The sequence below is a fragment of the Cylas formicarius genome, unplaced genomic scaffold, assembly GCF_029955315.1.
Source record: "Cylas formicarius isolate icCylForm1 unplaced genomic scaffold, icCylForm1.1 PGA_scaffold_8__14_contigs__length_24414737, whole genome shotgun sequence".
In the NCBI taxonomy this organism is placed as follows: Eukaryota; Metazoa; Arthropoda; class Insecta; order Coleoptera; family Brentidae; genus Cylas; species Cylas formicarius.
In genome coordinates, this window is record NW_026844361.1 from 22,501,925 (window position 1) to 22,525,961 (window position 24,037).

The 24,037-nt window shown below is 36.1% G+C and overlaps 4 protein-coding genes across 12 annotated transcripts in view; 3 read left to right on the top strand and 1 right to left on the bottom strand.

Moving 5' to 3' along the window:
• The window catches only part of LOC132706721 (bicaudal D-related protein homolog), a 56,511-nt gene extending 48,953 nt beyond the window's left edge, over positions 1 to 7,558 (top strand). Inside the window, exons 3-8 of one of the 3 annotated variants that reach the window (XM_060678207.1) lie at positions 2,751 to 3,229; positions 3,358 to 3,425; positions 4,938 to 5,137; positions 5,192 to 5,335; positions 6,670 to 6,927; positions 6,983 to 7,558. In XM_060678207.1, coding sequence (XP_060534190.1) covers positions 2,751 to 3,229; positions 3,358 to 3,425; positions 4,938 to 5,137; positions 5,192 to 5,335; positions 6,670 to 6,927; positions 6,983 to 7,120 — 1,287 coding nt within the window. In that variant the 3' untranslated portion in view covers positions 7,121 to 7,558. The remainder of the gene's footprint in view (positions 1 to 2,750; positions 3,230 to 3,357; positions 3,426 to 4,937; positions 5,138 to 5,191; positions 5,336 to 6,669; positions 6,928 to 6,982) is intronic. The other 2 variants (XM_060678208.1, XM_060678209.1) reach the window with 2 other exon arrangements.
• A 670-nt stretch (positions 7,559 to 8,228) lies between these two features.
• LOC132706178 (mitochondrial ribonuclease P catalytic subunit) lies at positions 8,229 to 10,281 on the top strand. Of its 4 annotated transcripts, none has more exons than XM_060677348.1 (6): positions 8,229 to 8,550; positions 8,601 to 8,868; positions 8,953 to 9,165; positions 9,218 to 9,478; positions 9,529 to 9,860; positions 9,912 to 10,281. In XM_060677348.1, exons 1-6 carry the CDS (start codon positions 8,282 to 8,284, stop codon positions 10,036 to 10,038), a joined length of 1,470 nt encoding a protein of 489 aa, XP_060533331.1. In that variant the 5' UTR covers positions 8,229 to 8,281; the 3' UTR covers positions 10,039 to 10,281. The 4 variants fall into 4 exon arrangements, with proteins under 4 accessions (XP_060533331.1, XP_060533332.1, XP_060533330.1 ...); XM_060677349.1 differs by having other exon boundaries at positions 8,601 to 8,757; XM_060677347.1 differs by having other exon boundaries at positions 8,601 to 9,165; positions 9,912 to 10,280.
• A 260-nt stretch (positions 10,282 to 10,541) lies between these two features.
• LOC132706133 (large ribosomal subunit protein eL22-like) lies at positions 10,542 to 11,538 on the bottom strand. Its single transcript, XM_060677277.1, has 3 exons — positions 11,455 to 11,538; positions 10,947 to 11,248; positions 10,542 to 10,725 (listed from the first exon to the last, which is right to left on the bottom strand). Exons 1-3 carry the CDS (start codon positions 11,461 to 11,463, stop codon positions 10,578 to 10,580), a joined length of 459 nt encoding a protein of 152 aa, XP_060533260.1. The 5' UTR covers positions 11,464 to 11,538; the 3' UTR covers positions 10,542 to 10,577.
• Positions 11,539 to 12,539: 1,001 nt separating this feature from the next.
• Positions 12,540 to 24,037, top strand: part of LOC132706645 (calsyntenin-1) — a 146,090-nt gene continuing 134,592 nt past the window's right edge. For 3 of the 4 annotated variants that reach the window (XM_060678106.1, XM_060678107.1, XM_060678109.1), the window contains exon 1: positions 12,540 to 12,766. In XM_060678106.1, coding sequence (XP_060534089.1) covers positions 12,688 to 12,766 — 79 coding nt within the window. In that variant the 5' untranslated portion in view covers positions 12,540 to 12,687. The other variant, XM_060678108.1, reaches the window with a different exon arrangement.

Consider the following 24,037-nt stretch of genomic DNA (forward strand, 5'->3'; position numbering starts at 1 on the left):
TATTTTATATTACGCAATAAAAATGATGGTTTTTGGACAGAGTTTTATCTAATTCCATTATTTTCATGATATCTAGAAAGCATTATATCATATAATTGTTTCTACTCCCTCACTCTAAAATACCCAATTATGCATTGATTAAGATTGCGCAAAGTATCACCTTAAAAAGACAGCTTCATTTTTTTTTTGGTAGATTTAAATGATGATATATGATATCAGTTCTGGTCATCGCTCTGTCAATCTATTTGTGCTGTTTTGAAAAAAGCACACTGATAAAATTTATAGTTTCTTTGCATCGTCAAATCTGCGTATCTTTGAATCAAGTACTTGTAATTTTGGTAAATAGATATATACTATATATATATATATATATATATATATATATATATATATATATATATATATATATATATATATATATATATATATTTCATTCGAAATAACTTTTAAGCCTTAAAATCATAAAGACAAAAACATCCTCCAAAATGGAAGCTATTGATAGAAAAGATTATGGTGTTCTCATAAAACATAGAGTTTCAGAGAGCAGCAGTTTTCTTTACCTACGTTTTATATACTGTCCCCGTGCACTTCGACACCAAAACGGAATTCTTCAGGTATTACGAGCACTACTCAAGTTTTAGTAAAACAGCGCACACACATAAATAAGAGCAAATCCTTATAGCCAGCTTACACTACACTTACAGCTTACACTAGTCGTTTGTTTCTCTAGCCTTAATCGTCCATTATAAATTCCACCTTTAGTCCTTTACTTTACTTTAAATAATTGAAATCGATTAACATGGCCCATCATAATGATTACGTAATGCTATTCCTATTGTGACGACCGAGCCGAATAGGCCGCGCCCGACCCTATCTGCATCCTAAGAAACTCGCCTAAGCGCGAATCACGGACGCCGCTTCTCGAGAATACGACTTGAACATTCGACTCCCTTCAAGTGTTCTATAAAAGCGAAGCGCCGCTTCCTCGCCCGTCGAAAAGTGAAGCCGCTGAGCGCGGAAATTTAAATAATCAATTAATATAAATATACATTACATAAATTCTTGGTAGTTTGTATAGGGAGTAATATAATAACTGGTTAGTTACTTTGTTATTTTACTCGAAGTGATTTATTTAATTTCACTGTCGACAAACCTCATTGATTTTAGCCCATATATATGTTTCTTCATAAAAGTCATCACTCTATCATAATTTTCTATAAAAAAATAAAGAAATTAGACATACAATGGCGAAGTTATAGTGTTATAGTTTGCATATTACGGCTTTCGCCTTTAAAGCCATGTATATTACCAATGAGCCACCTTTTACTAAGGTATATTTGACTCGACATGTATTTTCTTTGTGGTACATTGTTTTTTGATAATGACCCCAGATACGTTAGCGCTTCCCGGGAAATTGTAATCGAAAAATGTCCAAACGCGAACAGCAGAAGCGAAAAAATCTCGATTTAAGCCGACAGCGCAAGTTAATTTACGATCTGGTGGCATCCTTGAGATTTCCTGTACAGATTCGTGAAAGTGTATTTATTTTTTGTTCCAGTTTCCGATGCCGCGATTGCATTACAGATATGAGAAAAACAATAATTTTTTCTGTAATTATTTATTGCCCGTTTTGGTTTGGCGCACAAAGTTCCTTCGGGGTTTCGCGTTGTCGGTTACTAAGAATGGTTATTCGAGGTAAAATTTCGCATTAAAAAAATAAGAAACTGCGGGTAATGCTTTGTTAAATATAGAAACGCCGCGAATAGAGCAAAGAGCAATATTTTTGAAAAGCCACTGTATTTGGCGGAGGTCATTTGAATGACATCATCTTTCATACCTAATTGTAATACACCAATCTAAAATGGCAAAAAAAAATTAAGAAATACGAAAACAGAGAGAAATGAAAATAATCTGTTCCAAAATAATGCACAGAATATAGATAATAATTATTTAGTTTCGACTATTTGATGGTGCTGGATTTAGACCATGAAAAATGTTAGTCTTTTCAACCATTAAGATGTCGGTTATGATATACGAGTAGTAACGATTTAAATTGAGTTGCATGTTCTGTTTCTGTTTGTGCTCAGATAACTAGATTTTTATTTCCAGTTTAAATCTTAATTGCTTTCTTTCGTGCTATAGTCAAAAAATCCCGGATTAAAAACAGTAAACGATCTGAATCTGTCGAAAACTGATAAGAGCGTTTTATTTTCGTCATGACGATAATTTACAATCACCCTAAATAAACATACTTAGCAAATTAACTTGTTTTCGTGTGAAAATTGCAATTCGAGTTTGTCGTTTATTCTGGGTTATTTTGGCGATGGAACGGAGTTTTCATGATTTGGATCACTTTTGGAAATGTCAAAGCTTTCGGAGTCCGCTCCGACTTCAACTTTAAGTCATGGCCAGCTAGAACAAAAGACGGAGAAGAAAGAACTACTATTAGGGATTTGAAACATAAAAATTAATACATAATATTAATTCTAATAGTACTAATCTCTTCTCTCTCTTTCGTCAAATAGTTGAAACAATAAGCAAAACAAGCAACAATAAGCAAAACAAGGGTGTACAGATTTTAAGTAGGACACACGGTATAAATATATTTATGGCTTCCGTGTCATCGCCATTTCCTGATGCTCATTTGTTGAATTGGACCCATTCAATTTTTGAATTTAAATTTTTTCAATTTAACTTAAACCCTGTATAATCGGAGTGTCAAATTTTAATTTAATATTTTTCATTTGCAGGCCGTAGAACAGGACAGACACCTGCTCCGCAAAAAACTCACCAGCAAAGAATCCGAACTAGACGCGCGGATACTGGAACTCGAAAATGACGTTTCGGAACTTAGAACCAAGCTCGCTGCCAAAGAGGCTCTCCTGAAGCAATGGGAGAGGGACAAAAGCAGCCTGGTCGAGGAACTGACGTCACAAAATGCCAGGCTCACCCAGCAACTCAAAGAATCCGCGTCCGTCGAGCACCAGCTCAGACATCAGCTGGAGAGCTACAAGGATCAGATCACGCTGGGCAAATCCAACCTTCAGCAACATCTGAACAGTGTCGACGGGCTGAAGGACGAACTAGAACTGGTGGCCGAGAAGAATAAGGAACTCGAGAGGAGGTTACACGCTGTGGCGGAAGAAAGGGACCACCTGGCTAGTACCCTCGAAGAGGCTTCGGATAGAATCTTGTTGATGGAAAGGCACGCCAGAGAACAAGACATGAGGTACCAAAAGATTTCTTTTTATCTGGACGATACCGAGTATTACGTTTTTGATCACTTAACTGGTCAATAAAATAATTTGCAGAAAAATAAAATACACACCGTCTTGGTTGCTAATGCATTTGTTATAGGTACCAGCAGAGTCTCAAAGAATACAGTCTACCGCAGGAAAAATTGTCCATAGAAGAAAGGTTGAACGGTAAGTCGTAATAATTATTCCCCATTTATCGTGCAAGTTGTTAACTGGATATCTATTAACGGTTTCTTTTAATTCTGGACTTCCCTCCCGCTCCTTGGTTATATCTGATCATCTGAACTCGATCTAAACTGAAATGGTTCTGCTAACGTAGTGAAATGGTGAAATAGTAAAATATTTTTTAAACATGAAGAAAAGAAAACAAGGTAACTTCGGAACTTTGTACGATAGTTGAGATTTTAAAAGAAATAGAAAATTTGGCTTATATATATAGTATTTGGAAAACGACCGTCACCACCAAAAAATTTTTTGCTACATTTCTAAGCTTATGTTATATACAGTTCCTCTGAGTCAAATAAGTATAATGAAAATGGTCTTGTAAACATAGATATTTTGTGTTGTGGATATTTTGTGCTTCAATCGATACATTGATATGTTTTGCATAGTATGGGAATTTTATTAGTGATGTGGGCCAAAATATTCGTGGAAATTTTCAATGCTAATAAATTTATGTGAATGATAGGGTGAGAAAAAAGTATGAAAACCTTAACGAAATTTTTAACAAGAAATTTAATGGCTTATCTTCAAGGTCAACTTTTTTCAACATGTTTTTTTAAAGGAAACTCCGTATTTTAGATGCGCCAATCTGCGGAAAAATATGTAGATGTTATTTTTATTTCAAAAAGTTTGACTTTTATTGCTTAAACCTCTCAAAATGTTTGGCGGTTTAAATGATTTTTCTTCTCCAAGCCCTCTATTTAAAGTTAGTACCAATGTTTTTCGTCATTTTTTTTTTGCTATCTTTTTAAAGTAAATCTATTTTAGATTACATACATACATACATATGCATTATATATTAAATAAGTATCAAATATGTATCAAATAATCAGCACGAATTTCATAAATGAGCAAGATAAAGACAAAGACAAGAATCCCCATTACTAGCCGCCTGTTTGTATTGTAAAATTTGCCTCATATTTCTATGACGGGCATATTCGCGTTTAGATTGAGTTCACCGGGTCATGCGCACACTAATTTACTTAAAAATATTGTCGCGTTTAAGTTAATTAAGTTTACCTTAGCGAAAAAGGATGCCTATTAATGACATAAAATATATAAATATAAAGAGAATATAAATTCCAGCGAAACCGTTCTTATTAAAGAAGCGAGACGTGTTTTGAAGGTCGTAGTACCACATTTCCCCTAATTAGTTCCAACATTTCCATACCCAATACTACCACTATATTTCTACTAATGACTACTGATTACCACTACACTTTCGCTAATTGCCTGTAATTACCCACTCCTTTTCCCTGAATTTTGCATTCGGCCATTCTCAGATTCTAGTCAATCGAATAAGATCAGTTTATTAAAATTTAAAAAATAAAATACAGCGTTCCAATTGACGCATATCAGTTTGCATGTTTCCACGCACATATCTATGTCATCGAAGCAATAATGTAACTGAACTAACAGTGTAACTAACTTCGCAATTGTCTATCTGCGTTCCGTAAGGTGACCACCGCTCCCTTCTAGCAGAAATGGACATCTCGGAACCTACCCTATCGCAGGAATGCATGTCGGTCTATAGGCAGCTAAGGTCGTTGGTCCAGCAGCTCAAGTCTCACCAGGACGACGATAGCGGATTGCATTCAGACTGTTCCACAGTATCGTTGGAAGACAGTAGCAGGTTCTCCCCGGGATTGCTTAGCGAGGTGATTGCTCGTTAGGTGGTAGGGGGGTTTCGTATTTGAAAAAACGGTTTACAGGTGGCGCAAGAGCTGGTAGGTTTGGTACTGGATACGGACGTGGTGCGGCTCTTGGAGAGACTGGAGCAAGCGAGAAGGGAAATACAAGAGAGGGACGAGGAGCTGACGAAGAGGATGGAAAGAATTATGGAGTTAAATAGCAAGGCAAGCAATTATTACTGGTCAATACAACATATACAGGGGCTCCAAGAATGATGACATGGTGGTCTCGGAAATCATGACAATTTGCAGGGACGGTTTAAGGTTCAAAAAAGTGTGGATCGAAACGGCACACTTTATTAGATCACAATTTCACCAAAAACTTTTTTCCGGGGGTATTAAGAAATGATTATAGGTCATAAATCTAATATTTAAAATTCACCTAAAACGACTATAAAGGCTATAATCTTCTTCAATTTCCTGATCATTTTAATTATTTTTCTTCTATAATACTTACGATTTCATGCATTTTTGGGGCCCCAAACCTAACGCGAAATAAATTGTTCTAATATATTTTGATACTTCGAGGATATCTGACTTCTTAGAGGTATCTAAGTATTTAATTCTGCTCAATTCTATATCTTTTTCATCGCTTCTCCAACGATCAAGTACGTCATAGTAACAATTTCTGAGTTATATATTTATATTTTATTTATTATTTATATTTTACGTGTTTCTCTTAATACTTTTTAATGTGTATGTGTAAAGTGCAGTTTTGTAACTACTGTAACCGATTTTTTTCGATTTATATTTTGTTCCGTTGAATTATTCAATAACAATATAAAATACACACATAACACTCCACTCGTTTGAAGGTCTATTTTTTTCGAACCTGATGCGGTCCGAAATATTTTAAAGTAATACTTGGCGATCATATTTTTTTTCGGCATTTTGACATAAATTATTATTTTTTATTTATGTTTGACTAAATATCACCAAATTTGAAAAAAAAAAGTGCATTTCAATATTTGTAAAAGTTCTAGGTCTCAATAATATACAGCGTAAAAAAATTGATGAATAAACTAGGAGGCTGCTTAAATTAGCGAAGTTAGATCACTTTTCCGCCGATTGTGAAGCGGAAAAATCAACAAAACTAAACAAAGTATACATACTTTTTTAAACAGGTCACTCTATACATGTATACAACGCTAGTATGATTTTTTTCTAAAACCAACAATAAAAGGGTTACAAGTGTATATTAAATGTCGAGATTAAATGTATGCTATTTATGATTAGTTCTCTCGTCTAAATTTCGTTTTAATAACAATAATACCTGTGATCGGAAAGCAACCAATGAACTCTTGTTACGTTCCCCAATCAAGATGACCGCTGACAGTTCATAAGCCCGACGCTTTTCTACCGAATGTAGCGTCTTTTCGGCAAAATATCCCTAATTACATTAAGTTTTCACAAAAAGAACGAGTTAAGTGAGTGGAGATTGCTGTTTAGAGATACAGTTAGCGACCTCTATATTAGTAATAACTATATGATTACAACAGTCGTCCGTGTGCGAAGTCGAACTTCAGGCAGCTTTAGAAGAAAGAGACCGAGCGAGACACGACGCTAACGACACCTCGTTGGCCCAAGACGAAGTAGTGGCCAAAGCAAGAGAAGACAGAGACCTGGCGGTGCAACGCAAAACCAAAGTTGAAGTTGAACTGGCCAAAACGCGCGTGGAACTAATGCAAGCGAACGGGCAACTGCTGGAAGTCGTTCAGCAGAAGGTGGAGATGAGTCAGCAACTGGAACAGTGGCAGGTATGGGATATAGGTTATGTTTGTCGACTGGACGCAGCACGGTGCGCGATTTCAGATGGACATGCACGAGCTTCTCGATGAACAGTTGAAGAACAAGCTGTCCAATCACGAACTGAAGGCGAGGAATAGCGAGCTGCAGGCGCCCGCGGCGCCGCCTAGGAGAAGACTGTTTTTGGGATTCTTTCAACGATGAACGCCGTTTTTTTTCTTTTTAGTTAATTTACACGAGAGTTTTAATAGTGTCTTTTTATGTGCCCGTTTGTAGATATATTGCGAATAGTATGAAATATACATTGTAATTTATAATTAAAGTTAACTAAAAACTGTGATTGTAAGAGTGTTTACAAACAATAACGAAATTATCGCGTACTTAAAATTAACCCGACAACCAAATGTTTTTTTTAAGTAGTTATAATAAGGCCCTCACTTTTGCATAATTTTGCTTTTCCAAATGTTAAAGCAAACAATTTTAGCGGAAGTCGGTTAGTCGAATACGTTTTGTGCAATTTTTTTTTCTAAGTAGATTTTGTCAAGTGTTGAAGGCATTCCGTCCAAAAATAACTAAACCTCTAAACTGAAACACGAATAGCAATTTTTACCATTGTAACAAAATAAGACTTAAATAAAGAGTATTTTATCAGTACACTTTCTTTATATTGCGCTGAAGAACTTCCCCCAGAACTCCAATTGAAATTTAAAAAGTAGAAGTCAGCAAAAAATGCAGGAAAAGTTTCGACAGGAAGCTGATGCCAACAGAAAAAGTCTGATCTCTGCCTCTGAGCAGAACTGCAGTATGGCTCTTAAGCCCAACCAAGATCATTTGATACCGTGCCTTGCCGTGCGGAAATTTAGTTTTAGTTCTTTTTGTGAAGTTAATAAATAAGTAATAAAACGGGCGTGCCTAATTTTCTCGACGCAATCGATCGTAGGCCAACACAAAACTTGTGTGGTTGGACTTCTTTACCAGGAGAAGATAATTGCTTCCCATAAACGTCAGATTTCGGCTGACCGCAAATTGCGGATGAGTGACGTACACTATTGGCAGGTTTCAAAGATTGTGCATTAGTTGTTTGATCTGTAATATACTATTTTATCCTAATATATAAATAGCGCATAAAACTTGCTTCAATTCGGATATCGAATGGGCGGAAATAAATCGTCGAAATAATTAGCCTTTGCAATGTACAATTCTAGCTGTTCCGATAATTACGTGAATAGAATATGGTCGAGTGAAAAAACCAAATTTCTAATGTTGGCTGAAATGTTCTTAGCTCCCGTTAAACATAAATGAAGAAGAAAATTGCTATCTTTGCTTAGATATCCATAACCAAACTAAAATAAATATTAAATAAACATGTTTAGTAACACTTTTCGGATGAAATTAACAACGAATCGTCTAAAATATGTTTATAGGCACTTGTCCGCACATAAGAACGCAAAAATGCAACACGTAACAAAGCAACAAAACATGTTACATTCGATTATTGAAAACCTTGGTGGGTCAACAGAACAAAACTGGCAGAAAATACGGAAAGAGATCTTAGAACACCAGGACAACAACGGGAAATATACGGAGATGAATATAGACTCTAATGTGATCACCTGTTGTACAAGTTTATCAGAGTAATTTGATGTAATATCTGTTTCACAAATTAGTGAATTTTTATTTGTAGGTATAGCCTGGGTGAAAATTACTTTAAATATTTATCCACTGAAAATAGACAACCAAACTTGGCTACTTTAGGAAATTTTATGAAATTGCTATACTTTAAAAACAGAAGCAAGCTATCCAAAACCGAAGAAGACTACATATTGAAAATTTTCAGAGAAGTAAGGAATAAATATAAAGTTTTGGACTCAATTACCTTAAATAATTTGGCCTTGGCCGTTTCCTTGACTAAAGAATGGAGAAAATGTCTAGATATGCTTGTGGAAATTAAGGTATCAGATGTGCCAACAATTTTAACCTATAGTGCAGTTATAGCTGCTGCTTTCTCTCATAAAGATGAGGTAACCGCATTCCAGTTATTAGAAGAACTTCTGGCGCAAGATAAAACCCCATATAGCATAGTCTATGAAGCCTATTTAAACAATGTAAGGAGGTTGAGGAAGCGAGAAAACATAAAACTGAAGCTGGAGCAACTGTTTGAGTTTTTGAGGGAAAATGAAATAATTTGTGGTCAGGATATTGTACCTAATATCTTGGAACTTTGCGGTGCTAATGGAACCAAAACAACAGTATGCACCTCCCGAAATTGGTCAGAAACCATCAACATTTTATCATTTGTAGGTTAATTATAGAGGTGTTTGTGATCACTGTAAGAATAAACTAGAGGAGTTGATATTGAGCGATGAAGAATTCCATGCCCTTAGAGAGGCTCTGGTTAAAAAAGTGATTATAGGAAAGGATTTGTTTTTGAAGACTAATCCTGCAGAGTTGGAAAAATTCAAAAATTTCATCCAAAACATGGGTAAATTCGATGTAGTTTTAGATGGATTGAATATTGCGTATTCAGCGGGTAACAAAGGTCCAAATGTATATCCGCAATTGGTGAGTATTTTTGGCAGCAGTTTTTTTTAGTGCAACAATTCCAGTTTTAGATCAGGTCGGTTGTTCAACATTTTGTTGATAAAAACAAGACTGTATTAATGCTCGGTAGAGTACATATGACCAATTGGAATAAATATCATTGGAACTATATCAAGCAGCATTCATCAATTTTCCTCACACAAAACATTTCACATGATGATCCTTATTTATTATACTGTGCATTAAATTCCGGAAAAGATACCATAGTGGTAACCAGAGACTTAATGAGAGGACACAAATTCCTTTTGGAAAATTTACGTCTCAAGAAATTATTTCAAAGATGGTTGAGGCAGAGGCAGTACAATTTGGTAACTGTGAAAGAAAACGGAAGGCCCATATTCAGGTAAAAAGTTTTTAATGTAATAAGTAAACGCAGTGAGGGATTTTATTTTAGGGCACCGCCGCCTTTTAGCGCAATCGCACAAAAAGTTAACGAAGTGTGGCACGTACCAATTGTTTCCTCGACTGAAAGTTCCACTGATAATTTCCATAGTAAATGGTTGTGTTTAGATATTAGATAAATAAAGCATTTGGTCAGTGGAACATTTTACCTATTTTTTTTATAATGTATTGTTAATGTTAAAGTATGAACCTACTTATGTTCTTTCATCTTGAAATTTACAAGTTGTGGACACAATGACTGGTGTACGAGTTCATCATCGCGTGTTATTTTCTATCAATTTCTCATTTGTATCTGCGATAGCAATACCCCCATATGCTTATCAAATAATATGGTTGAGTAAAACTTAATGCTTCTCGAGAGACTATATTTTCGTATAAATGGGATTGACCTGCGGCGCATGGCTCTAATGCAAAATGCACTAACCTGCATTTTGCGCCATTTCCTTTCCAAACAGCTATTTCCACATATTTTGAGACAATAGTGCCGCAAAAATACCGAATCCAAGCGTTGAGGATTTGTAAAAGAAATTAATTTTAATATTTTTGTGTTACTCCTAAAATTTTATCTAATTGTAAATGCCTATTACAAGTTCTGTGAGAATTTCGAAAAAAACAAAAACAATTGAGTTTTTAATTTATTTGTCATTGTAAAATACAATTAATCATTATCCTCCTCATCTTCATCTTCCTGGTTGTTGATCTGGAAGTACCTTAGTTCATAGGATTCTTTTCCAGATGCCACAACACGAAGCCAATCTCGTAAATTGTGCTTCTTCAAATATTTTTTAGTAAGGTACTTCAGGTACCTGTAACAAGTCATCATAACCGAAAAGTAAGAAAGGGCAATAATATTAACTTTAATGTTGCTGGCCATTGTATTTGATAACATATAGAATAAATGTAGCAAACATAGCGAGGCACAGCTTTTTCTTTCCACAGTACAAAACGCCACAACCTATCATCAATTAGAGTAGTGTGGAGCTGGGACTGTGGTATATTTCCAAAATAAAAAATAAAACACACTAACCTTTTTGAGAATGGAATTTCTGAGTTCAAAACTATTTTGGTATTCTTCTCTTTTGACAGAGTAACAGCATGATGACCTGATTTTCCGCTTGCAAACTCACTGGTTTTCCCGTTGATCTTTATTCTAGTTTTGAGGTAGTTTTCCAAGTCGCTAACGTCCATAATATTGTCTTCAACAGGATGAGTGCAGTCGATTACGAACTTTAAAGCAACCTTCTTCTTTTTTATTCCTTTGCCTCTAATCTGTTGCTTTTTGGGCGCTTGTTTAGGTGCCGCCTTCCCGGCCGCTACAGCGGGCTTTGTCTGGAATCAACAACAAAATTAGTTGTCTTTCAACCAGACTAGTTTTCGAAAGCCCCATGCGGAACCTTCTGTTAACTGTCTGCAAATGAAACAAAAAATATTAACAAGGAAACTTAGATCACACATTTAAACGGCCGATACTTAAAGAAAATAAGCGAAATCAAAACGGATCACCAAAAAGAATAAAGATTTTTAAGAATACTCACGGGAGCCATGTTTTCCTGACAATCCTTCAGAGCAGAAAGATCGTAGAATTGTCAGAAATCGAACAACGAATTAGTACTGTCAAAACTTTTGTACCACAGAATATTCAATTCAATAATTCGTTTTACTAATACAGTTGGGCAACACTGGTATGATCATTCGCCCAACCACAGAATATTATTTTATTTTTCTTCATAACTTCATATTCTTATTACGTAATACACTACTGTAGGAACGTTGAATGTTAAATTTTGAAGTTTTAATTAATGACGATGATCGGGTGAACTTCCCAATAATCGAGGATATCATTATGAAACAATTTTTAATCAAAATATGCACTACCTTTCCTATACGCTGATCATTGGTAGGGATATAAGCTCAAAAATCGTGGTAGCATCATATGTTTGTTACGCATTAATTCAAATACGTTTGCCCTGGTAAAGAAGTCTAGAAACCGTGTTCTAATACTAGCATTTGGTCTGCTGGTCAACGTGGCTCCCGAATAGAAATGATTAAGCAGCAATCACCGTCACCTGCCTTTAGTAGGAACGTCAAAATAAAACCTGACTAAGAATTAGCAAGACTAACACTAACCAAAAAAAAATGTTCGAAGGCAGACGAAGGCAAAAATTGGGGAGCCAAATTCACCGGCATTTTCTGAAGAGTTATATCCGATCGCCTTCGGACAGAATCGTAATTTAGTTATTTAAAATTAAAATATGTAATCGCAGGCTGCAGGCTAGTTCCTGAAAAGACACATTTCTAGGCATATATATTTTCATCCAAAAAAGCATAAAGCGTTACTAATAGGTTAAATGGAAGCTGTATCACTGTTGACAGCGAGATATGCTCTAATGGATCGTCTTGCGTTTAATTAATCACGTCACATCGCTTTTTTTGCCGCGCCCCGCAATCATCATCCATTAAGCGAAACATCTTCCCCTTATTTACACTGCCGAAATATCCTTTGCCCTCTGCCGCTGATCGATCGATGGTAATTTTCTGGCACACCGGGTATTACCGCCCCACCACGACGCAATCGACCGACAGGCGCGGGCGCCTCTATCGACCGACTCGGCAACCACGCCGTGCGACAAACCCTTGGAGTCGAGACCAAGTCTCATGCCGATCGTGACGTTTTGTTGGTAAAATTATTATGCTGTGAGAATTCGCGTTCCATTGGACTTTTGAAGCAGAGGACAGTGTATTTTTTAGTGGCAAGTAACATTGCAGACATGTCGCTCGTGCGGGTGCTGTGTGTCTTAGTGATTGGATACTGTGTCGCGGCTTCTGAGAGCGAAGAATATACCTCAGGTATGGGACACACACGACGATGCGAAAATTTCACCTGTGTGGTATAAAACCAACATCGCTCCGGGGTAAATAAACCGAAAAACTGTGTCACGAGACGGCAGGCGGTGCATTTGTAAACAACCTCGTTGTCGGAGATACCTCTGTTTCATAGTGTATCGATTGATTTCGTCCAAATCGTACGATTTTTGAAAAAAATTGATCGAAAATTCGCGGATTTCGACAAAATGGCGAGAATGTTTCTGGTTTCTTATATTTTGTTACTATCCTGCAACTTTGCGGGTCGCGAGCGAAATCGACCGATTGCCTTTTCATTTTTAATCGATAAACCAAGTGCTTTATCGATGTGTAGGTTTCGCAGGTGCAATTTTCTTCGTGGATTGTGTTTGTTGCTAGTTAAATATTAATCAGGAGCTTTGGCTATCGAAAATTACGGCCCAAAACAAAGATTACCGCATAATTAAGAAATGTTTTATTTAAACTAATAAAGCTCGAAGAAAAAACAACCGCATTTGTTTCTCAGAGAGCGTTTATCGCAACTATTTTACAGCTGCTTGCCTGTGTTTATTTTTATTTGTAGCCGAAGGTGGTAAAATAATTAACATACATGTGTTAATGTTATCTTATTGAAGAGAGCGTCATGTTATGGCGAAATATGCAGTAGCTAAGTTTTGACTGGGGTCTTAGTCGCTCATCTTAAGGTAGGTAGCAGATGGTCGCATAGCAGGTACCAAAAATCTTTGATTCTCTTAACCTAAGCCATTTTATTGAGTTTAATGCCAATTTCTAGAAAATTTTGCGATTTTAGGCGAGAGTCATTTAAAATTTGTACGTAAAACATGGACAAAGCATTTGTTTTCACAATAAATACTACTACTATTACATACTTAGCATTTGAAACATACAATTTTCTTACGATTTTCTATTCTATTCCCCATTTTAGTCAACCCTGTTAATTAAGGGTCATTAATTTTATGAGTATTGTTATACTTTTTACAAAACTTCTGGATTCCTCCTGCGTCGGTTTTTCCTGAGTCGAACTTGCGGTCTTTTTTCGTGTGATTTTGTTTCGAAAGTGAAGTGTTTAAGTATTTTTGTTGGTCTGTGACCAAAAAGAAAAATTCCTCGAAGGATGTCTTTAATGGGCGAATGACCATAGTAGTCGTCGTCGTCTCTTGTTCTGTGCTATTAAATTCGATTAAATTAACCCAATTTCGTATTAAAATTGAACTGTGTGTATATTAGAGCACCTAAAACGAATGAAAATGTTGTTGAACGGATTTTCTGCATTTTGATGGGGTTGTAGAAATGTGATTTATGTTCGTCGGGGTATATGTTGAGCGCGACCCCTTCGCTGTCGGGTAGAACGAAAATTGAATTATTAGCAATTCAGCTAATTCAGTTGTTCCCCCGAGCGTGTTGCAAATAACCACGGAATAAATCCGGCAACTTCTCGGGGGAGACGCAGTATATTGAATCCGGAACTATACATATATTGCGAAAAATTGTTTTCACAAATGTACGTTTTTGTAAGTTTAAACGCGTTTTTTACATCTGCCTCAAATTTTACAAATTTGTACGAAATACATAAAATGCATTATACCGAGTTTTAATAAATAACATAGTAAATGGCGTTTCCCTTACTAATAGATAAAGTTCAACGCTACTTACGGCGGAATTAGGTTTCCGATTATAAAGTTTAAAACGTAGGCGGCGTTGTCGGTAGTAACGCGAAAATAGTAAATATTAAAAAAAAAAGTAAATTCTTTTTCTAAAGTTTTTTTTTCGACTTACAATACTTCACATTTTATTTTTTTTATCTGGAAACTGTCAGTTTTATGGAAAAAATTTCTAATAAACCGTCTATCGAAATTTATTTCTTTCCATGTCATTGCGTAAGTTTTTCTTTAAATTTAGTTAGGAAGAATGATTTTATTTATATTTATAATTTATTGATAATTGAATTTGTAATTATAATTTTTAAAACTGAAGTCAGAAATTGGTCACACATGTTATTTACACAGAGAGGAGGTTTGAAATTGATATTTCTTTGTTAATGCCTGTGGCTACTTTTTGTTCGTTTTAATGTTGCCTGTAGATGAGAGAACGCTTTACTCTTATCACGTGATCGGTTTTGTTTGCTTGAGTTCATTTTAAATTTACCATAAAAATACTATACACCATACATTTGTAATGTTAAAAATGCGCAACACGCTGAAAATTCCATCTTTTTTATTGCGCAACCCCCGACAGCCCCGTCTAACTTCCGCCTCGTGCTATATATTGCTTTTTTGTTACCGTCCTGATATAAATAACACGTAAAAGCTTTTTGCATGTCGCACATATTAATTTATCCGATATTATAACGCTACTCGTCCCACGCGGCTCTTTTTTATCACAAAACCCTTTTTTACGTATTCATATTTATGATCTCGGATGTTGCTTTTATGCTTTATTTAACAATCGGATCTGTGAGGTGATCAATGCTGTGTGTTTTTCTTTTTGGTGTTGGGGTATAAAAGCAATTATAACGACGTTAGAATCGGTAATAGGCGACCTAACTAAAACTATCACTACTACAAAATAAAGATTTCACGAGAAAAGAAATATACGGAAGAATTGTATATGCACGAGGTTAGCGCCAAAATTTCCCGGCCTGACGTAGATGCAGCTCCAGTATCACGATAAAACTTGGTCTTCTTTTAAATATATATCTTAGTAGGCTGCGAAAAAAAATTGGAGTCTTGCGTCAAATAGATTTTTATTGACAGCATTTTAAACAAGACGTGTCAAAAAAAATGTCGCAAATAACGCAAATTAGCACCTAAAATTATTAAATAAATGACGGAAGGTGTGTACGGCCAAAGTTCTCCTTCGTATTCTGTAGTGAAAGAATGGGCGAAACGTTTCCGAATGGGGCTGGAGTCCCTTGAAGATGATTCAAGGACTGATCGACCAGTGGAGGTGATAACGGAAGATATTGTTGTGGAAGAAGTGGCATTGTGTGATCGACGTTTAAAGGTCAAGGAAATCTCAGAAATTGCTAAGCTTTCTGATGCAAGTGTTCGTCGAATCCTGCATGATCATTTAGGTATGCATAAGGTTAGTGCAAGACGGGTTCCTAAAAACCTTTCGGCTATTCAAAAACAACGGCGGGTCGAGTGTGCGCGTGCTTTTGTGCAACTCTGTGGGTCGGAACCGAAGCCTGTGATAGAAACTATTGTGACGGGAAAAATGAATCAATGGAGTGGCGTCGTAAGAAAATTCAGAGTCTGCCAGTCAACAAAAAAGGTGATGGCCACGATCTTTCGGGATTGTGAAGGAATTCTTTTGATAGATTTTAAAGAAACTAATACTATTGTCAATGGTAAATATTACGCAACATTATTAAATAAATTGCGAGACTGCATACGTGTGAAAGGTCGAGGAAAACTGACCAGAGGCGTGCGTCTTTTGAACGATAATGCACCTGTCCATACTGCTGGTGTTGCACAAGCTGCCATTTTAGGGTGTGGGTTCCAACAGATAGATGTATAGTCCCGATATGGCCCCCAGCGACACTTATTTATTTGAAAAATACTATATATTTGAAAAAGGACTTGCATGGACGGCTGTTTAACGACGAAGTTGAGTTAAAAGAGGCTGTTTTAGCTCATTTTGCAGACAAAGCAAAAAAATATATTTTTAAAGGGATTGAGTTGTTAATAAGGAGACGTAATAAGTGTATTGAAGTTAAGAAGGGGAATAATATTGAAAAATAATAAAAAATTGTTACTCTGCTTTGTTTCTTTCGTATTCAGGCCGGGAAATTTATTACTTCCCCGTCCCGCCGTTTTGAGAACCAAGTATCGTATTCGAGTAAATTATAGGTAAATTGGACATCACAAACGCGTAATAATTTATTATAAAATTCATTTAATGACTAAATAATGATAGATGACAATTGTTAGCAATTGTAGAGGCAAGATGGTATTTAAAAAATTGTGATCGAATTTGACTAGTCAGAGAAAAAGGGGTCAATTAACCAGCCCCAACACTAGCTACAAGAGTTATGAAGAAGACCCGACATCCTCGATTGTTTTTTTTTTTTTTTTTGAGAGAGAAATTGAATGGTTCTCGCGTTAGAAGTCCAATTTTTTACTTTTACCATTTTGATTAAGGATTAAGATATTTGCACATTCTTCAGACATTTTTAGAATAGAATTAATTGCCTTAACAGATTGTGAATATCATTTATTTTTATAGAACTAATTAATTTTTCTCTTTTCAACGATATCGAAAAATTACGAATTGTGTGCCAAAACTTCTATAAAATTTACTGAAATATAAGGGAAAAATGATTTACAGTGAAATTGCAAAAGCAAAGGAGATTAAATTTTTGCAATAAAATACTTGCGGTTATTCACGTGAAAATGATCACCAACTGTGTTTTACCTGCAGCTAATTTTTGCTAATCTAATGATCTTCATATAGTTTTGGTTAGTTTTGTTTATTTTATGATTTCTAGTTAGATTAGTATTCATAAAAATTAAGGCCTCTATTTGGTTAGTAAAAACGTTGAAACTCAGCAAGTTGGTATAAGAAAACTTAAATGTTGAATTTGATCGTATTTTTCTGTGATTTTTTTAAAATACCTACGACTTAAATTGTTTTTTAGGCCGCCACTTTTAAAATCGACGGTTATCGAAGGTAATATAATAAAATTAAAAAATATACATTTTTCCCTTGATATTATCAAAATAAATAAACCCTTCGTTATTGCTCCTATCAATATGAATGAATATTATGAATATTCCGAATATTATGCACCAACGCTCCGCTTGAGATTCGCCATAAAAAAAATAAACGCTTGGTTTTCAAGGTGAGTGGCTTCTTTATAATATTTTAATTGTTTTTCTCCAGCTTTAACTCAAATTGTCCATTATCGTCCAGAGACATATCTTAACGAATAGGGGCAGGTGGGGCAAGGAGGCTCACCTCAAAAATTAACCAATTTTTTGTCCTTCTTGTCTTCTAATAGTTATAAATTCTAGCTATTTGTACATTTTCAGCCCTTTGCGTAATACGAGGGTTAAAATGGACCGTTTGAAAATTAAAAAAAAAACTATTCCATATAATTATAACCGAATCATAATTAATGTATTTTAAGTGTTATTGTTTGGATACTTCTAATTATTTAGCCTAAAATCTGATAAATACATCTTATAAATACAAATAACAAATGTTTTAATCGATAGAAAAGTAAATAATTATAATTATTATATATAACATTATAAATAGTGGAGAGTGGGGCACGACAGCCAGAAGCTTCGCCAAAATTTGGATAAATTTATATGGGATCTACAATGGACAACCGCGCATGTTGCACTACAGCGGAACCTGTTTCTATGGCCCAAATTCCTGACCGTTTTATGTTGGTAAAAATCTAAAGGGCTCCCAATAAATTTTTCAACGTTCCCGTCCCTAAGACGTGGTCGTAAAGTCGTCTCGTTTTTCGTCCCCATTGCAGTCTGGGGGGCGATAGAGCGACTCTTTTCCCGCACGACCAAAAAAAAAGGTATATATCGTCAAAAGTTTTATTGTTGCTGGGCGAGTCGCGTCTGACTTAGGACGCGAGGGGTTGAAAAAGTTGAAGGGTTTATGCGGTCCGCGAAAAACGAGCCGCCACTGGATTTATTGCCGTTGGCGAATGACAAGGTATCGCAAAGATCGGTAACTAGGTATTGGAGAAGGAAGTAATAAGTTCATCGAAGGAGGCTGATCGTCTTGAGTTAGGATTAGTTTTTATATGAAAAGTCTTATATTTAATAACATAAACAGGTGTGAACGCCATGTATACTAATCCAATCCAGTTCAGTTACCAAAATTCTAATAAAGCTGTGTGTGTGTGTGTAAATTTTTCTTCAGAACGATGAGTTTTGTGGGCATCAGGACATACATTAAAGCTGAACGAAGATTATCACAGAAACTTTTCACCGAAAGCGGGGAGAAGTTGCAATCTTCTGGCTAGATATAGTTATTGATATCTTGGCAAATGATAAACTCCTCCAAGCTGTAAAATGATTGCTTTCATAAAAATCTTTGTTAAGTTTATTAAAAAAAATGGATGCAGTAATATTTTGATCCTCGAAAATCAGGTCTGTGGTTGTCCCTATTCTGTTTGATTCTTGTAGGCGTACACTAGACACTTAAGTATATAAGCGCTTGGCGGTGTAAGAATTTGAAGCTCCTTTCTGTATTTGAAGTTTGTGATTATTCTAATTTTCCTACGTTGTAGGCCGAAGACTCTTGCTGCACCGGGAGCCTGACCCGAATCGTCATCAATACTGAAAAGGGTTGACTTTAGTTCTGAAAGAATCCTTATAAAAACCGAAAAATGTATTGTATTGCGATTTGATTCTTTGGGTTAATGGTTAGTAGTATAAACTTATATTATTGTTCCTCCTGTTGATGTTAAATGTTAATTAATAGAATATTAAAAAAAAAATCTTTGTTGTGCTCGTTTTTTATTTAAAAGAAGCAAGATCATTTTAATAGCAGTGGTTTTTAACGGAAATCGACGGTAATTCAAGTTTTATTCTTGTGGGTAATTTCTGATAGAAGTGGTCGTTTAGTGCACACAGATCCACTATCGAAACACCCGTCTAAAAGGTGGCGGGCAGCAAACCATCGTCATCTTTATTCCAAGAACCCGTTTAATTTCACACCGCGTTTTCCCGAAACAATTCGCGCGTCCGTTTACATAACACCGACCCCGGCGTGTTTGTTTATCCGTTTTCTCTGAATTTCAGACGAAAAACACTCGACTGTTTACCTTGGCGAACGGAATATCCCCGATTAACAACCAAACGGACTCTTCCCGAGAGTAATTTTCTACGATTTACGTAATGACAGGTATAATCCCACCAGCCTTTGCTGGAAGCGTTTTTCGTTTAATAGGGATTTTTACTTCGAACCGACGGCAACGACCTTCCGGATCTTCGTTGCCGTCATCTCAGTGGCGCCGTGTTGTGTCGTTTAGGTCTCTGAAACTATTTTAGATACGGGATGTGGTTTGAAATGCAATTGCCATACCGAATACCCAAAAACAAGGTTGAAAATATCTATTTCGCAGGGTCATTTCTCCGCTCTTGTTAGCTCTTTGATATTTAGGTTTTATTTTTTTATTTGCCGTTGAGGTCATTTAGTCTACTAATCTATTAATATAATTCTTTTGTTATTACGTTCATAGGCGTAAATATGACTTATTTTTTAGGGCTACGAGATATACCTCAACAATGTCTCTATGACAAAATGAATTGTTACGTCATGAGTTGGTAGATTAGTCTTTTCTTTAAGATCAATATTTGTCATTTGTATTATCTGAAACAAAATTTAACTTCATTAAATTTCGCTCCTTCAATCGAATGATTGAAGGAGCAACTCTCTGCTAAATACATGCACACAGAGACAAGTAAATAAAAAAATGAAAAGTAAAAAAAGTATGTAGCAACTGAAGTTTTCCTTCGTGATACCATTATACATTTCGTGTTGTATGTCTTAAGCGTGGCGTATCGAGTTGTACAATTTGTTTGCAAAATTTGCCGAATTTTTCATTTTGCAATTTTTCAAGCTGGCCGTCGCACTTGTCATATTGACTTTCATGTCACCACTGGATACTTGTCGTAGTCCACCTAAGAGTGTCCGTTCCCATATTTCTTAGTCGGGCGTTATGTATTTAAAGTAGCAAATCGTGCACGCCACTGGATGAAACAATTTATCAATTTGTCGGATAGGTCTTGGTTACCTGGGCGCTTTATCTCACGGCTAGCATCACGGCGTCAGTCTAAGTATCATTGTATTTTATTGCTGTCTCTAGGTTCCAACTTATCGGATCGATGGTAATATAAACAGCTGCGTTTAAAAAATGTGCCCGGGGTTGTAAGTTTACGTTTATGGAACGTCTTGCGGGTTTTACTAGGATGATGCATGAGAAGAATTCGTCATAGGTGTAGTTCCATCCGTAGGAGAATTTGTATTGTTTTAGGCGTCCACGGTTAAAAGAGATTTTTAAAAATAATAAAACAAGAACGTTTTCTCGTGTATATTTCGCACGAGAACGATGGGAACTGTCAAACCTTGATATTACTTCCTTAAACTGAGAAATATTGACTGACTAATTAAAATTTGCATCTGTATCATCTGTGAATTACATTTTATCTTACAGCGAATTTCGATATATCAGAAACAGTAAAAACACTTTACACCTCAAAGCGCATGTTCAAAATATCAAAACGCATGCTCAAAATCAATGTTTATTTGACTCTCATTGAACGTGGTGCCAGCAAGCGAGCATCTTTAGAAGAAACGGTCACATTGACGAAAATTCCAACATCAACTGTATCGAAAATTGTGAATAATCCCATTTCAGCGAGGAAAAAAAGAAGCGATGCTGACGTTTTCTCGAGTGTAGACGAAAGTGATCAAGATACGAGGAACAAAGCGTGTCTACATTAGATATCTTAATTAGGAGGCTTGAAAAAGATGGAACCGGTGTTAAATGTGGCAGAACTACCTTATAGTGTATTCAACACATGGGTTTTAGATTTAAAAAAAAATGACGAAAAAAATTAGGATTTACAGAGAACAACAAAGGCCAATTATTTAACTGGATGATACCTGGTTTGACACATATGATACCCCGGAAAAGGAGGTTGACTCAACTGATAAGTGTAAAAAAAACGCGCCATCAAGAAGAGGCAAAAAAATAACTATTTTGCGAAGAGGTAAAAGAATAACTATTTTGCATGCTGGCTATAAAGATGGTTGGATTCCAAATGGACTTTCTCTGTCGGCGAAAAATATTAAAGATTCTTCTCTGGATTACCATGAAGACACCACCGCTGATTTATTTGAAAGTTGGTTTAAAAACAAACTAGTTCCAAACATTCCTCCTAGTAGCGTAATTGTAATGGACAATGCAAGTTATCACAGTAGAGAAAAGCAACAACCCGAAACTACGACTATAATGACATTTATTTTCACGAAGATTATACCAAAAAGCAATTAATTGAGGTTCTACAAAGCTTGAACCTAAGAAGATACTTATGGTATTTTGACATGCGCACTGAGTGCTTACCGTGCACCGTTACCGTTTTGAGAGATTGTGAGTCTTCAGTAAACAGAGGAAGTGAAAGAAATGTTGTGAATGAAAACGGGCTATTCAGGAGTACCAATGTCTTAAGTTTGTGAAAGGGAAGGTCGAAGAAAAATAATGCTAAGGAACATTAGAGATTAAAAACACGTCCATGTAAAGTTAAAAAAACTTCTAGCCGAGCGCGGCAGAAGTTTTACCGTTTGCTGAAAGATAAAATTGCAAGTAATGCGAAAGAACAGATACCCCGACTACGACAAACTTTGAAAATTGGATTGAAGTTAATCAGGATCGCGAGAGGCGTTTCCATTGACAAACATTAAAATCGAAATTAAGTGATTTTAAAGTAAGATATTTAATTATCCGAGATCCGCTACTCTTTCGTCGGAAACCCTGCGGGAGTGAACAAAGGGCCGCTCAAACGGTCCCGTTTAAAACGAAAATAAATCCCCTCGCGGGCCGAAGGGGTAAACCGTTTCGATGCAAAGCGACTCTCTCTCTTTTAAAATAATTAACGCTATTGATTTTACAGAAAGGACCTTTGTTTGGAGTGCGATTGTTTGTGTCAACCTCAAACGGTCGGACATTGGTCGATTTTCTTTCGAGTGTTGTTTCAAGAGTTTCATCTTCGGTTTCGATTCGATTTGCGTGGTGTTCCAGTGCTTGCCTTTGTTGGTCTTCGTCTAATTGCATTTGTTAATCGATATCCTTATCCTAAACAGTTGAGGCTTCATAATTATGGCCAAATGGCCATAACCTACAAAACGTAAATTTGATCCATTCAGTCTGATGAAAGAATAAATTAAAGACATCTACCTATTTGAACCATTTGTTATATATATGTTAGCGGATCGATGTGTTTTGATTTTGATCACGGAAATGTTATAATTTGGTTGGTTACGCTATTTGTCTTGTAAAGTATTGAATCTAAATTTGTCGTCTTTCGTATTAGCCAGCTGACAACCAACTTGAACGGATACAAGTTAATTGGACTATTTTTTGGCGCTATCTATATTAAGCAAACATTTTGTGCATTTTATTCGACAATTGTTGCACACTGACAACGAGGACGTATCATCTGCTCACCGAGTGCCCTGCCTTGACATGGGCAAGATTGGGAGTCTTCGGAACGGCCCTGATCGATCCGGACTCAGTGCACGGTATTGGGCTAAAGGAGTTGCTGACCTTCTACAGGAGGGGCGGCATTCTTGACGCCCTCTAGAGCGGCCTGGGGCACAACGGGCCCATCTGGTGGCCCAAGTGCTTGGACGCCCGCGAGGGCGCCCCCCTTTAATGCCAATACCAACAACGAGGACAGAGGTATCATTAGCGGTTGTTGCTAGTATTAGACACATTATTGACCTTCATTAGTTGAACTAACGAAAACTAACCTTGGATCGCAGCTGTAAGCAGGTATAACTATGTCTAGCCTCTGTGCGTATGGCGGTTGTTGCCCAAAATCTCATCGCGCAGGACCTCATCATTCAGTAGCTCTTCATTCGTGTTAATGGGGTACTAGGTTTACTGGTGGAAGGCGAGATAATTTGTGCATCCAGCTTAAGAGCCTTAAAAATACATATTTTTGTAATTTTGGAAAATTTGATGGTCATATTTGAATTTTTTTTTTAAAAATACGGTTAAGTTCACATTTAATGTTCTTGTCTACTTTCCTATAGGTTGTCCAAAATTAGGTCGTAAACATTCATATTTTCAAGCCGCTAAAATCGTTTTTTTTAGTTGGGACGCCCTGTAGTGGGACACCCTGTAACTCCATCGGAATTCAAGAAGTTTGAAATGAATTTATTGCTTTTCGGAAAATGAATAAAAAATAAATAAATTAAATTACAAAAAAATAAATTATTATATTATAGAATTTTCAAAGATATTCTTCTTTGTACACGTGCTGTGGTTCGTTGAATTTGTTAAAAGTCCAATTAGGCGTCAGCTTTATTCGACAGTTTGAAGGAGAAATAAGTTCTGGTCCTAACCTATGCATTGCATGCACTGGAGGCACTTTTTTTTTTCAAAGTCAAATATTTCAAAAGCGGGTAGATATAGGGATAGGACATACGCAAAATATGTTTAGAATTTCCCACAGGGGGTGTCCCATTTGAAATAGGCAAGTTGACAGCAACTTCCGG

Excerpts from the sequence above, each read along its gene's own strand:
- LOC132706133 (XM_060677277.1), bottom strand. Across the intron at positions 10,726-10,946 it reads GAAATTCCATTCTCAAAAAG|GTACCTGAAGTACCTTACTA; the intron begins GTTAGTGTGTTT and ends GACTTGTTACAG.
- LOC132706178 (XM_060677347.1), top strand. The coding sequence starts at position 8,282 with ATGTTTAGTAACACTTTTCGGATGAAATTAACAACGAATCGTCTAAAA. Across the intron at positions 9,479-9,528 it reads CAAATGTATATCCGCAATTG|ATCAGGTCGGTTGTTCAACA; the intron begins GTGAGTATTTTT and ends TTCCAGTTTTAG. Across the intron at positions 9,861-9,911 it reads AACGGAAGGCCCATATTCAG|GGCACCGCCGCCTTTTAGCG; the intron begins GTAAAAAGTTTT and ends ATTTTATTTTAG.